Here is a 14556-nt window from a genome sequence, read left to right on the forward strand (position 1 = left end):
TATGTAATATAAATGTGAAGGGGATGGGGTATTTGGGGAGTGCATCATTGAAGATGTTTTCTGATTCATGTTCCTCACAAAAAATGAGCCAAGGCCAGTGAATCTTAGTTTGAAAGATCTTATCTTATCTTAAGCTAAAAACTGAAAATGGGCCCCACAGACCCGTAGACCAAATAACGGTTAATCCTTTATGACCTTTGTGGCCTTAAGAGTTAACAAAAGGGAAATAAAAGCTACATATCTGAATATCATCTTTTGATCTCAAGCCCACACCTTTAGTGTACACAAAAAAAAAGGCCTTCTGCTCCATGATTTTCATAGAGGACTATGAAGTCAGGTCAGGTTTGTAGCATATGTTGGTAATGAGAATCACGGCATCCATCACACTACAGAACTGCCACAGGTCCTGGATGGCAACCGCCCAGGCAGGCAACCAATAACCATCAATCTACTGCAACCTGGTGAAGCGTGGGCATCCCCTTGGCCTTCTTCAGCTGCTGGGGTCCTCAACACTGAGGTACCTACATGCTTGATCATGCCCAAACCAAACCTTCACACAGTCAAAATACCACACCTAACATTTCCTCACAATGCAAATTATATTTCTCACCTGAGTCTGCCAAAGCAACAATTCATTTACAGTAACACAAAGTCATTCCAGTGGTACACAAAGATCCTCCAAAGAGACCTACCAAAGACATCCAGTTGTCACTGATTAGCACTGAAGTCTCATAACCATGCAGTAACACAAGAAGTAACACTTTATTTAATGTACACTCCTACTGTGAGCATTGTGGATGTGAGAGTCAGAGGTGGGACGAAGTCACCATCAAGTCACTCTCAAGTCATAAATCAGCAAGTCCCAAGTCAAGTCTAAAGTCATAATGACCACCAATTGTTTGCAAGCTGACTTGAGACTTGACTTGGGACTTGCAGATTGATGACTTGAGAATGACTTGATAGTGACTTCGTCCCATCTCTGGTGAGAGTACCTAAGAAACTTTTTACTATGTGCACATAGACTGAAAACAGCAGCCTCAAACTATATGAAATACACATAGAAACTGAATAACGTATGTCTTATTAGTTTGAGTTATAACAACAGGGGACATATGCAGTACGTTGGACAAACTGATGACAACATCATGATTAAAAAAGAGGGGGGTTCAGAAACATTTTTTAAGCCATGCATTAAAAAAAAAGTTTCTATGTGCAGATAACACTGTGGAGGGTCCCCCTGCCTCTGCTCATCAACCCGGTTGATTGAGAGTAGAGACTAGCGTCCCTCTATAGAGGGCACCCACAGACCCAGAATGGCTTGTTTGCCAGAGCTGTGTACACTTTGTATTTGAAAGAGCAGCAAGTCAATGAATCTCGATAATGCAAGAGCCTGACCACATAACTCACGTTGATAGTCCTTACATTGTGCCAAGAGGCGATAAATCTGCTTGGGGTAGACATGAATATGCAGCGGCAGCCAGGCTGACTTGTTCTTGCTTGCATGCCTCCTGATGCAGTTTTATTCCTCTTCCTCATATAAAAAAGATAAGAAAAATAAACCCAGTGAGCTGTAGTATTATCTCATCAACACTGTTCCACTAAGCAGAAAAAAGCAGCAATGCATTTATCATAATATGCTTAATAATTGCACTTATGGCAACATTTGCAATGAGTGGTGGAATGAGAAAACTCATTTTAATTTTATTTTTTCCTATGTGATTTCATATTATTTGTGGAAAAACACAAGCATTAATGCCTAAGGCTGCAACTTTAATATCTCCAAGGTTAATTTCAGTCTTGTGGAGACACTTGAAGCAGGATTTTTTTTTTTTTTTTTTTTGTATACAAACAGGTGACTATGGAGTTTTACCTCGGCTGCACTGCTGATGGAGAACAGGATGCAGATTTGCTTCACACCTCTTTGCATGGTTTGAAAAATGAACAGTCCGGGGCAGGCAAAGCGGCAGTTTAATGCACTCACTGACGCACAGAATGTCTGACATAAAAGCCATAAGAAGCATGATTTGTCAACGCCCGATCCTCTGCATGACACTTATTTCCCTCCTGCAAATAATTCATGCCATTGCCATGCAACAGTCAGTTTTTCCTTTTTTGCTTATTTCTTTTTATCTTCTTTATGTGGAATAAAATGGTAAATCCCTATTGCAGATAATAAAAAGTGCCATATCCAGTAAAACAATTCACAATCCAGGTGTTCGTTATTTTATTATTATTGTATACAAATGTGACAGCATGCATTGGGTGAAACAAGAGAGTTGGGCAGTATCCTTGTCGCTTCCAAGCGCTACTTCTTGGACACAGCCGTCAACTGTGCGTAACGACGCGTGGATGTGGCACCGCGCAGGAGGGTCGTCAAACGCGCGCAGATACAAAGCTTTTGTGCACTATCTTTCCATCCAGCACAACCTCGGAGACTTGTGAAATTCCTGCCACACGACCGGGATTTACGAACAAATTTGCGCTTTCCGCAACAAGCAGCAGCCAGCCGGCTCGCGCTCTTTCGCAGTGCGCAACTGGAGAAGAGCGCCACGGCATGGAATGATGTACTCGGATGGTTAAAGTGCAGTAAGCAATTTTTGTAACAGACTGAAATATTCCTCAGCACTCATTGTGCAGCAGGTTTTTTTTTTTTAAGCGTTGCAGATCCAAAGTTCCGCAGGCGCAGTTCTGTTTCTCCACAGCGGTGCGGGAGTCCGACTCGGCTGTTGGCAGTAGACACACAGCAGCTTCGGTAGGAGGGGGACGCAGAGAGTCCTGCAGCCAGTATTCGCAGGTGCACCGCTGATCCGGAGCTTGAGAACAGAAAGAAAGGGGGAAAAAAAAAAAGAAGAACGCCGCATCAAATACAATGAGCGCACATTTCAACACCAAAACCCGCGTGTGCTCCGTCGATTTCAGTTTTAGTGAGCGATTCTGACTCATCTTTGGAATTAAAAGAAAAAGAAGAGAATAAAAGTGGATCCATCGACTTTCCAACCATGAGTAATAACGTTTGGCTGTCTCCTCGGCGCGTGATTTGGGAATACTGGACGTCGGTGTTTGCGTGTCTCTTTTGGATTCAGAACTCCTGCGGGATGCCTCATGTTATTCGAATAGGTGAGTTCACATTTTACAGGCGCTCATTTGTGTTGTAACCTTGAAAGTTGAATGCATTTGCAGCGCGTTCTGCGGCGCGCACGGCTCAGCTGAACGAGTAGAGATCCGGCTCAACCATCGGGGCTCTACAATTTTTACTTTTTTTTTTTCATTTTTATTTCACTCCAGAAAAAAATTATATATATATATATATATATATATATATATATATATATATATATATATATAAGAAGAATAATCGAAATCAACAGAGGAGCGGGGCTTTGTGTAAAAAAAAAAATTTTTCCCCCTAAAACTGAAAATACTTGAGGACGCGCTGGATGTGAGTGTGACCTCTGCGCTCTAAAAACGCATCACCGTGCCGTTCTGCAACTTTTCAGCCTGATAGTGCACATTTATCAAAGTTCCAACATTACTTCTCACTTGAGATGACGAATTTGGATATTATAAAAAACAAAGTGCAAAGAGACCTGTGATCAGATTTGGCGTCCTCACTTAGGAGACAAAGAAACCAGCGCAAGCTGATGATGTTGTGTCTCTCTCTCTTTCTTTTTTGTCTTTCTTTTCCTAATCACCCGCTGTGAACAATGTGAGAATTGTCATTTGGAGAGTGGCCGTGCCATGAAGCGTTTTGCGCCGCTGAGAGACAGGAACAGAATGAAGATCAATGCGCTTTCTGTCACCGGGCGAATCGTTTTTGACATTTGGCGGAGTGCCATCCAGGACAATTACTCAGAATGCGTTGGCCCACATTAACATGCTACCAGAGGAGCGCACAGGCTTCAAGGGAGTGGAAAATAGAACAAGAATAAATACATAAATAAAACAAATAGTGATGTAGAGCTTTTTGCCTGCAAAAAAAAATAAAAATAAATAACGGTGAAAAACTGTTATGCATAAAAATAGGAAACATCCAAAACACACAATCCAACATTCTCAAAACATTTGTTTTATTTGAAGTCAATAAAAGTACACAAAAATAATTTTTATAAGGAAAAAGTACACATTTTGCAACAATATGCCCTTGTAAACATTTACATTCCCAAATATGCAAGATATACAAATACATGCAAGGTCATTTTAGTATGCATTATGAAAATAAGTCAAACATACACCAACATTACAAAGAGAATAACTTACTGCTGAGCACTCACTAACTGCAGGCCCATATGTCCAATACTCTGACCCATTCTCTGATATTGTTGGAGTGTAATAAAAAAAAAAAATCAGTTCTTAATTTTATTTTTATTTTAAATTTGTGCTGGTTTCAATTGCAATTTTCAAGTCCAAGATCATTCTGACCCTTTTTTTCTATGTCAGTCACTCAGATGAAGACCTGAAATAGATTGTGACATGCTGTTTTTTTTTCTTCTCTCTTTTTTTTTCATGTCAAAGTGCTGAGACAAATTTACCTTGAAATGTGCTACAGCAGTGCGATTGCTTTTCATAGGCTTCATCTATGCTGGCAGTGCAACACCGGTTAAACTCTTTAGTGTGTGTGTGTGTTTTAAGAATGCATTTTGACAAGCTGGCGACTGGCATGCGAGGAAAGGTTGCTGGAATTGTGTTGATGCCGTGAAGAAGAAAAGAAATCAAGTCTGTCTTCAGATCATTTTTTGGGAATGCTTCCATACAGATGTCAATTGTGCAGTTGAGCGTGTGTGTCTGTTTTTAAGAGGCCTTTATGAAAACACCATGACGTGCATTGTTATATTCTATACAAATCTGACAACCATTAATCCTTTAAAATTCACTCTATGCACTGGTTTCATGCATTTTTGGGGGTACGGTGTTGTGGTGTCACTGCTGTGCCCCTTCATCCAACAGGGGGCTCTCTTATAGTGGGTGCACGGAAGCCACTGCATGTCCTCAGCACTGCTTACCAACACAAACAAACCAATGAAAATCATTGAGGCGGGTGGCGGCGGTTGTGTTTCTGTGCACGGCGCCCTCTGTCTGTGCTGTGGCGGCTGTTGCTGAGGTGGGCCCGTGTGCACATCTCCAACTGCACCATCTGGGTAATGGTGGGCATCCAGAGTAGAGTTGCTGCCATCAATTTTAGTTCTTTTCAACTGCATTTCTCTGAGTAGAGACCAGATGGTTGCTCAGTCTCATCCTGGAGCTTGTGTTTGTTGGAGGGAATAAAAGACTCCTACCGTATTTGTCCTCTTACTCGCCCCGTGCTCCTCTTTAGTCTCCCTCTGCCTGCCTTTTTGTCTTTTTTTTTTTTTCTCACATGTTTGGCAGCCCCTAATCTCATCTGGGAAGTATCATTATCTTTATTATAATCAAAGACGGAAGCACTTGTAGATGCGATGGCGGTTGCTCACACCAAAAAGCATGTCCACAGTGATGCCAGATTATTCCGGCGGGAAGTGATGCAGAAGAAAGAATCTCACATTATTTCATTGAACCCTTTTCTATATTATATACACTTCATTAAATTCTTGGTTTCTTTACCCACAGAAACAGACCAATTCAGAATTTTAATCAGCTCACATTGTAATGGAAATTTACAAAAAAAAAAAAAAACTTTATATTGAAGAAAAAAAAACTGTTGACTGATATAATGAACAGATAATTTTGTGTCTCCTTTATGTCTCACTGAGGTTATTTACTGCCTGGCAGGGATTTATTGAAAAATCAATGACTTTTTCTTCCTAATACTGAAAGCACTTATCAGCGCCATTTAATCAATCTCCCTCATGATTTCATGTTGATTTCATTTCCTCAGGTTTTCACTCTGCAGCTCCAACACCTGGCAACAGACACTTTTCATTTAGCTTCCCTAAAATGCTTTGGGCAACCGTGTCTTCAGACTTAATTATCACGTGTGAACTCGCCCTAATGTTTTTAAGTGGAAGCGAATGGCTCCAAAGCTTCAGCGGGATAAAAGCAGCTCGCGGTCACTTCGCCGGTGCCGCGGATAAAAAAACTAAACCTCTAAAGAGCCTCTGTTTTCGAAGACTTCAGCTGTGTAGTGAGGCTGGGAAGTTTTCGTGTGATTAACCTGTCTGGCGTGCCATGGAGCGTGCCAGAGATCCTTTTTGCCAGAGTTTGTGCACATAGAAATGACTCAGAAATGTTTTGAGAGTGCGAAAACCTGTGTGTGTGTCTACTTTTAACAAACCAGAGGGCTGCTTGTTTGAGAGAAATATACCAGTGGGAAGACTTCACGGTGGGTTGGCAGAGAGACGGAAGGGGACACCAACAAAAAACAACTGTTTGCTGATGAAAAAGAACAACAGAGAGAAGCTGCATCAAAAGTTATATCAAATTAAGATGGCCATCAGATACTGAGTGGAAATGAATATTTCATTTTCATCTAAATTTAATCTCTCCCTGTAGACAGAATGTGGAAGCAGGGAAAAACCTGCTGGTGGAGGCTTGGGGCACCAGGAGTTGTCGTGGTGAATATGAATAAAGGCAGGTAGAGGTCACAGAAGAATTGAATACAGGGGAGAGGCTCCTTTGATGTGTAATTCCATTATCTGTTAGCGAAAGCGCAGATTGAAAGGGGAGGAATACAAGGGTTGTTTTACCTGCGCTAACACACTCCACTTCATATGCTTGTCCAAACACGGATAGATAAACCAACTGCAAAGAAACAGCACAGGGCTATTTTCTGTCTGCACCGCTCGCTGCGTCTTAACTAGTCGTCTCAAAATCAAAGTGCACACAGAAAGCGGAGAGTTACCCTGGGTAATCGCTGGCAAATATTGCCTTGTGGCATCACAACGTGTCCCTACATCTGATTTTTAAAAATGTCTGGATTTTGTTATCAATATTTTCAAACTTGGAAAGCAATTTGATCTCTGCAATACGTCACCGTAAATGCAAACAGACAATAATTATTCAGTTTATTTGGTTAGTGGAGCAATTTTTCTCATGTGGTATTAAAATACAGTCACTGGTGGTTCCGTCTTGGTTAAAACAGGAAGTTTGGTCATTTTTAGGAATAATGTTCAGCAGGAACTGGCATTATGATGTATACACTAGTTTTTTGGCACAAGCAGTCAACTAACTCACTTTTGCCTTCAAACAGTACAAATCCCCACTTCAAGAATACCTGTGCCACATTCTCCTTGTACACAGTTCAGTCGGTACTGAGGAGCATGTAGGGGTAGTGGGCTCAGGATGGGACCACCAATATGTAGACCTGGGTTCAGATCCCAGTCACACTACCTGCTACATTACCTTGGCCAGACACTTCATCTGCACAGTTCCACCCAGCTGTCAATGGGCACAGTATTTGGTTGGACCAGTGACCTGTGATAGGCTGGCAACCCATCCAGGCAGACTTATGGCGATACACACCTGGCATCAATGGGCCTCAGGGCCTGAATAGGGATCAAATACAAAATTGAGGTCTCCAAGTAATTTGACCTTGAGGTCTTGTTTCTATACATAGTGGTTTCTGAGATGAGTAGTTGGTGAATTTAGTTATTGATGGTTGTATTCATAGCAGTGCATCAGTTTCAGACACAGTGTTGCCTTAGAGCAAATGGAAAGCGTTATCTTGGAAACAATTTTGATGTTAAAAAAGTAGGTCCACATCAAGCCACAAAAACACTGTATCATTGAAATATTGAATTTAATTGGCCTTACTTTACATCACACACATTGCAATGTGACTACTGTGCATGAGCCAGCCAATATGGTGATTGTTCAAGTGGCATATCATTCAGCCCTAACTGGAACTCCCCCCAAAAAAGGTGTTTGTAAGGCAATAATATATTTCTGAAGTAAATTCAACAGTATAGGCATGAACTCTAGACATGAATTTGGAAATAAGATCATATTGTATTTTCTTATAGCAATTATTTAACTACTAAACATTTTTAAATAGCTGTGGTGTGATTGTATTAGATACTTAAAATGGGGAAGTTAAAATTAGTCCCATTCTGATTTCCACATGTTGGATTTCAGTGTAATCAGTCAGGTACTGCTTTTATTGCTGGGTGAGCAGGAGGATGGCATCAGGTACCAGTACCAGACAGTCTATTGAATCATTATGCCCCTATAGCTCTATGACATTATTGTCCAAATACTTATTCATACTTGCATTTGCAGTCAATTGTCTTGACTTGGGGTGGAAGACAGCTGTTTTATCAACTAAGGTTGGGATGACTAATGAAAATCATTAATCGACTAGTCGGGTACCATTAGTCATCAAGTAGTCGACTGCAACTAAATTTGACATCGAATGAATGAAGCCAATTTTGAATCCTCATCGTGAAACTGAAATGTGACATTTATTTTAACAAATAAGCACAAAATCACAAATAGAAAAAAAAACACCATTAGCATGAAGACAATACCTGCATTCATATACTAGACATAGAGTACCCATTTGAGCTGACTGATTCACCTGCCAAGGTTCACACACTTTCTTCACTGAGTGAAGAGAGTGGTGGCAGCTCCAGCAGGGACTATTCTAAGGGTTAAATTAACTTAATAACTTTTCACTAGTCAACTAGTTGAATGTTAGCTAGTCATAGCCAAATATTATGACTTGTCCTCAACTTCAGTGCCTTACCTCAAAAAATGTTGGCTATCATATACCACCACTTGATGGAACACTCAAGAGCACTCCTATGTTGCTCATATTCCTTCCAAAGGAGAGCTTCCACTGCTTTTAGCCAGGGTTGCAGCAGACGACTGTCATGATGTGTTTGTGACAGTTCTCAGATGAGCCACTGGCATTGCTGTTACGCTGAGCAATGTTGTATGCACAAAAAGGCTGGACAGAAGTGTAGAAGAAAAACTGAAGAGTGAAACTGTTAGGCTAAAGGTGCCCTGACACTTGTACTTGTACTGTGTACTTGCATGCACTTCGCCATGACGATCCCATCCGCTGTGCTCCCAGCTGGGTGCCGCGCTTTGTTCCACTGGACACTGCACTTTAGTGTGCTGGACACTGCTTATATAAAATAATTATTTTGTGGTGGATTAATTATTTTCTATCAGAGTTGGCTGTTGAAAACACCTGTAATCTCTTCCGGAATCACAGAGGACTGTTTCATCTGGATCTTTTTTCTCTCTCACTCTCATCCACTGCATGAGGTGGAGAACGTATTTGGAACCATCTAAACAGTAATTATTTGTAATGTTTACATTGTAATAGCTTGGTAAAACAGTTGGATGTTCTTTCCTTCTTATGAGTAGCTGTAAAATTATGTTTATGATAGAGTTAACATCTCATTATATACTCAACAAAAATCTAAATGCAACACTTTTGGTTTTGCTCCCATTTTGTATGAGATTAACTCAACGATCTAAAACTTTTTCCACATACACAATATCACCATTTCCCTCAAATACTGTGCACAAACCAGTCTAAATCTGTGATAGTGAGCACTTCTCCTTTGCTGAGATAATCCATCCCACCTCACAGGTGTGCCATACCAAGATGCTGATTAGACACCATGATTAGTGCACAGGTGTGCCTTAGACTGCCCACAATAAAAGGCCACTCTGAAAGGTGCAGTTTTGTTTTATTGGGGGGGGATACCAATCAGTATCTGGTGTGACCACCATTTGCCTCATGCAGTGCAACACATCTCCTTCGCATCATCCGTGAAGAGAACACCTCTCCAACGTGCCAAACGGCAGCAAATGTGAGCATTTGCCCACTCAAGTCGGTTACGACGACGAACTGGAGTCAGGTCGAGACCCCAGTGAGGACGACGAGCATGCAGATGAGCTTCCCTGAGACAGTTTCTGACAGTTTGTGCAGAAATTCTTTGGTTATGCAAACCGATTGTTCCAGCAGCTGTCCGAGTGGCTGGTCTCAGACGATCTTGGATGTGAACATGCTGGATGTGGAGGTCCTGGGCTGGTGTGGTTACACGTGGTCTGCGGTTGTGAGGCTGGTTGGATGTACTGCCAAATTCTCTGAAACGCCTTTGGAGACGGCTTATGGTAGAGAAATGAACATTCAATACACAAGCAACAGCTCTGGTTGACATTCCTGCTGTCAGCATGCCAATTGCACGCTCCTTCAAATCTTGCGACATCTGTGGCATTGTGCTCTGTGATAAAACTGCACCTTTCAGAGTGGCCTTTTATTGTGGGCAGTCTAAGGCACACCTGTGCACTAATCATGGTGTCTAATCAGCATCTTGATATGGCACACCTGTGAGGTGGGATGGATTATCTCAGCAAAGAAGAAGTGGTCACTATCACAGATTTAGACTGGTTTGTGAACAATATTGGAGGGAACTGGTGATATTGTGTATGTGGAAAAAGTTTTAGATCTTTGAGTTCATCTCATACAAAATGGGAGCAAAACCAAAAGTGTTGCGTTTATATTTTTGTTGAGTGTAATTGTTCAGACCAGCTGCACTGTTATGCGGTGCGCTGACACAGTCACTCCCACTTACATGCAGTGCTTTTTAATTGTTTGCACATTCATGCGTGATGGAGATTTTGAACATTTCAAAATTTTCTTTGCGCACTTGCACAAAGCTGCACACAGTTTACAATGGTTTACAACAAGTTTGAGATGAGTTTACTCTCTTGCACGGCAGAGTGCGTGCAAGTGTATGAAACAAAGTAGTGCAAGTGTCAGGGCACCGTAAGAGCTAAGCATGTCATTCTGCTGTTTGTATGGATCTGTAAATGTTAATAATCCCAGTTAATGAACCAAAGGCTACATAGTACATGACAACGACCAACCCAGAAGGAAACAAAACTGTCATGCATTGGAGCCGTCTTTTGGCAGTGGCATGGGCAACCGTCGACTAAGGTAAGATGGCTAATCTACAAGTCTAACTGTTGATGTGAAATGGTGATTAGACAGATAATGTTGGGCAACTAACTGTAGTTGACTAAGTATAGTAGACTGAAAGATTAGATTGCTTTGTGGAACCGGGCCCTGATCTCACCCCAAGTTCACAAAAAGTGATTTAATAAGTTAGTTTGTGATACAGTCACAAAATGGAGTCAATTTTCATGATGGTGTCACAAAAAAAAAAAAAAAAAAAATTGTGATGGAGTAAAGAAATTTGGAATGACATGGGAGGGTAGGGTTGGGGTTATACTTAGGTTTAGGTTTAAAAATAGTGAGTGAAGGGTGACCGTATCATGAAAATGTCATTCATTTTGTGACGGTATCAGAAAAAAAAGAAGTGAGACTGGGTGTTATTTAACAACACATAATGTGTCATGGAGCAGGATATTTATTGTTGCTTTACAGGCCTTACCTGCTGGCCCCTCTACCACCAGTTTGAGATATTAGCTTTTGAACGCAACCATGATCATACACGGTTTAAGCCCACATTCCATTCACAGCATTCCCTAAAATATGTGTCTGCTCTCACTGGGACTCTTGTTCACAATCCAGTTCAATTCTCTCTGTCAGCACACTGGTGGCTCGCCATTAGCTTCAATCTTGCTGATGAGACATGGCAGATGTTCACTTTGTCGAGCAGAGGGCTCGTTGCTGAACGTGCTGTCTTCTGTACTCGCTTGTGATCCTGTCGGTACACGTTAGAAAGGAGCATTCTATTACCATAAACAAATATGAGCTATAGTCTTTTTTCTTTCTACTCAAACACAGAAAATGTGTTTTAATTGTACGTGTGTACACAGGGAACCATGTCCCCAACAACATGTAATAAATGCACAGTGTGAAGTGCCCGATCGCTAATGTTAACAAGATTAGAAGAAGCTACAGATACTTAGCTCCTTGTTCACACATAATAATGATCATCCGATAATCCAAAGCATTAGAGGTTATAGAGTCTAAGAGAGCAGCTGTAGCATGTGCTAAAATAATGGTATGACACAGCGGGGCCCTGTCGAGGCCTCCCTAGCTTAGCTTAGCTGCCGCTCACAGAGCAGATGGTGTTTTCATATCACACAACAAAGTGGCTGCTTCTCAATGAAAGGTCTGCTCAAAGCATATGCCTCTGATGTTGTATGTCTGTTTAAATAAATAAGGTGCTGAGTTCCTTATGGGCATAAATTTCATGTCTTTCAGTAAAAAAAAAAGGTGACGCTGCAGTTTAAAGGCCACTGCACACAAAGAACTGCAATAGAAACTCAACTTTCCAGTTGTTGCAATTATATTCACCTCCAACATAAGGATAATGTTGTATGGATTTTCATTATTCAACTGTCTAAAAGAAAGTATGAACAAACGTGTGCTGAGAGTGCAGTAACTGCATCTTACATGTTTGTAATTGATTCATCCATTTTCTATACTCACTTACTCCAATTAAGGGTCACAGGGGTGCTGGTGCCTATAGGGCGTGAGGTAGGGTACACCCTAGTAATGGAAATCAGCATGTGCAATAAATTATACAGTCTGTTTACATATCTAAACTAACCTACCTCACTAAGCATTAGGCACCTTAAAAATGTATTAGGCACCTTTTTAAATATATATTTTAAGAATAGCGCGCAATACCACAGAAAATTATTCTTGACCATGTGTAATGGTTCCTGATAATTCACCAGCAACACGTGCCATTAATCGTAATGAGTGGTAACAGGTTGCAGGAGTTCCCTAGAACACCTGACATCTCTGCCCCAAATCATTATCTTCATGATCAGTGGCCAAGAATGTATACTTCATGGCATTCGTGGCTTGCTGTCATTATGTGTATTAAAAACACACACACACACACCACCCACTGGACACAAACTCATGCCTTTCAAGAGCTCTGGGTCACCAGTCAGCAACTTTACAATAAGCTACAGAGCTGTTCTGTGAAAGCTGCAGAAATCTGCCTCATATCAGAAAGGACATGGATTGCAAAACTAGAAGCACTCAGAGAGTGCAAACCTCTGCCAAGGCCATGGGGTCACTGACGCCATAACATCTACACGCCGTGGAATCATTGAACCTAAAAAAAAGTCTACCAATGATGTTTGCTCAGTAGTAAAAGAAAGTTTCATCTGCTGTGACTGGATAGCATATATCCTTAGCGCTTGGCATCACAGTTTATTGCAACTTGCACCTTTCCCAGAAGCTACTGTCATCTGAGCACTGATATTGATATTGCATGTGCTTATAGACAAAAACAAATGAGACAAAATTAAATTTATTATTCAGCTAAACTGCAAATATATGAATTTTTTAACATTTATGAAACACTTCTCTAAACAAGGCCATAGGGTCACTGACCCTAAAGAGATTCCCTCCTTGGCACAGTGATCTATTTCTTTTTGTCTCTTTCTCTAAAATTGTATATAATAATCATTAGATTATTAATATATAAACAAAAATAAATTTAAGAAATATTACAATTTGAAAACAAATGCACCTGAATGTGATGACAGCTGCAACTGCTTAATGCTAACTTTTAACATTGAAAATGCCATAGACATGCTAACGCGTTAGCATCGGGATCCGGATCATGATCCGGATCACCACTAAAATTTAATCACTTGTTCCTCTTGTCATTTCCAACCTCCTTGGCAGAGGTAAAAATAAATGTAAGAAATATTACAATTTGAAAACAAATGCACCCGAACGTGATGACACCTGCAACTGCTTAATGCTAACTTTTAACATTGAAAATGCCATAGACATGCTAACGCGTTAGCATCGAGATCCGGATCGTGATCCGGATCACCACTAAAATTTAATCACTTGTTCCTCTTGTCATTTCCAACCACTCCACAAAATTTCATCAAAATCCGTTCAAAACGTTTTGAGTTAATCCTGCTGACAAACAGACAGACAGACAATCAATCAATCAATCAATCAATTTTTTTATATAGCACCAAATCACAACAAACAGTTGCCCCAAGGCGCTTTATATTGTAAGGCAAGGCCATACAATAATTATGTAAAACCCCAACGGTCAAAACGACCCCCTGTGAGCAAGCACTTGGCTACAGTGGGAAGGAAAAACTCCCTTTTAACAGGAAGAAACCTCCAGCAGAACCAGGCTCAGGGAGGGGCAGTCTTCTGCTGGGACTGGTTGGGGCTGAGGGAGAGAACCAGGAAAAAGACATGCTGTGGAGGGGAGCAGAGATTGATCACTAATGATTAAATGCAGAGTGGTGCATACAGAGCAAAAAGAGAAAGAAACAGTAGATCATGGGAACCCCCCAGCAGTCTACGTCTATAGCAGCATAACTAAGGGATGGTTCAGGGTCACCTGATCCAGCCCTAACTATAAGCTTTAGCAAAAAGGAAAGTTTTAAGCCTAATCTTAAAAGTAGAGAGGGTGTCTGTCTCCCTGATCTGAATTGGGAGCTGGTTCCACAGGAGAGGAGCCTGAAAGCTGAAGGCTCTGCCTCCCATTCTACTCTTACAAACCCTAGGAACTACAAGTAAGCCTGCAGTCTGAGAGGGAAGCGCTCTATTGGGGTGATATGGTACTACGAGGTCCCTAAGATAAGATGGGACCTGATTATTCAAAACCTTATAAGTAAGAAGAAGAATTTTAAATTCTATTCTAGAATTAACAGGAAGCCAAT

The 14556-nt window shown here is 41.0% G+C and overlaps 1 protein-coding gene across 1 annotated transcript in view; it reads left to right on the top strand.

Moving 5' to 3' along the window:
- The first annotated feature begins 2290 nt into the window (after positions 1 to 2290).
- Positions 2291 to 14556, top strand: part of LOC117513832 (glutamate receptor ionotropic, kainate 3) — a 466610-nt gene continuing 454344 nt past the window's right edge. Inside the window, 1 exon segment of the mRNA XM_034174062.1 lies at positions 2291 to 3117. Within this exon segment, the coding sequence (XP_034029953.1) occupies positions 3000 to 3117 (118 nt within the window). The 5' untranslated portion in view covers positions 2291 to 2999.

Source organism: Thalassophryne amazonica, chromosome 7, assembly GCF_902500255.1.
Source record: "Thalassophryne amazonica chromosome 7, fThaAma1.1, whole genome shotgun sequence".
Lineage (NCBI taxonomy): Eukaryota > Metazoa > Chordata > Actinopteri > Batrachoidiformes > Batrachoididae > Thalassophryne > Thalassophryne amazonica.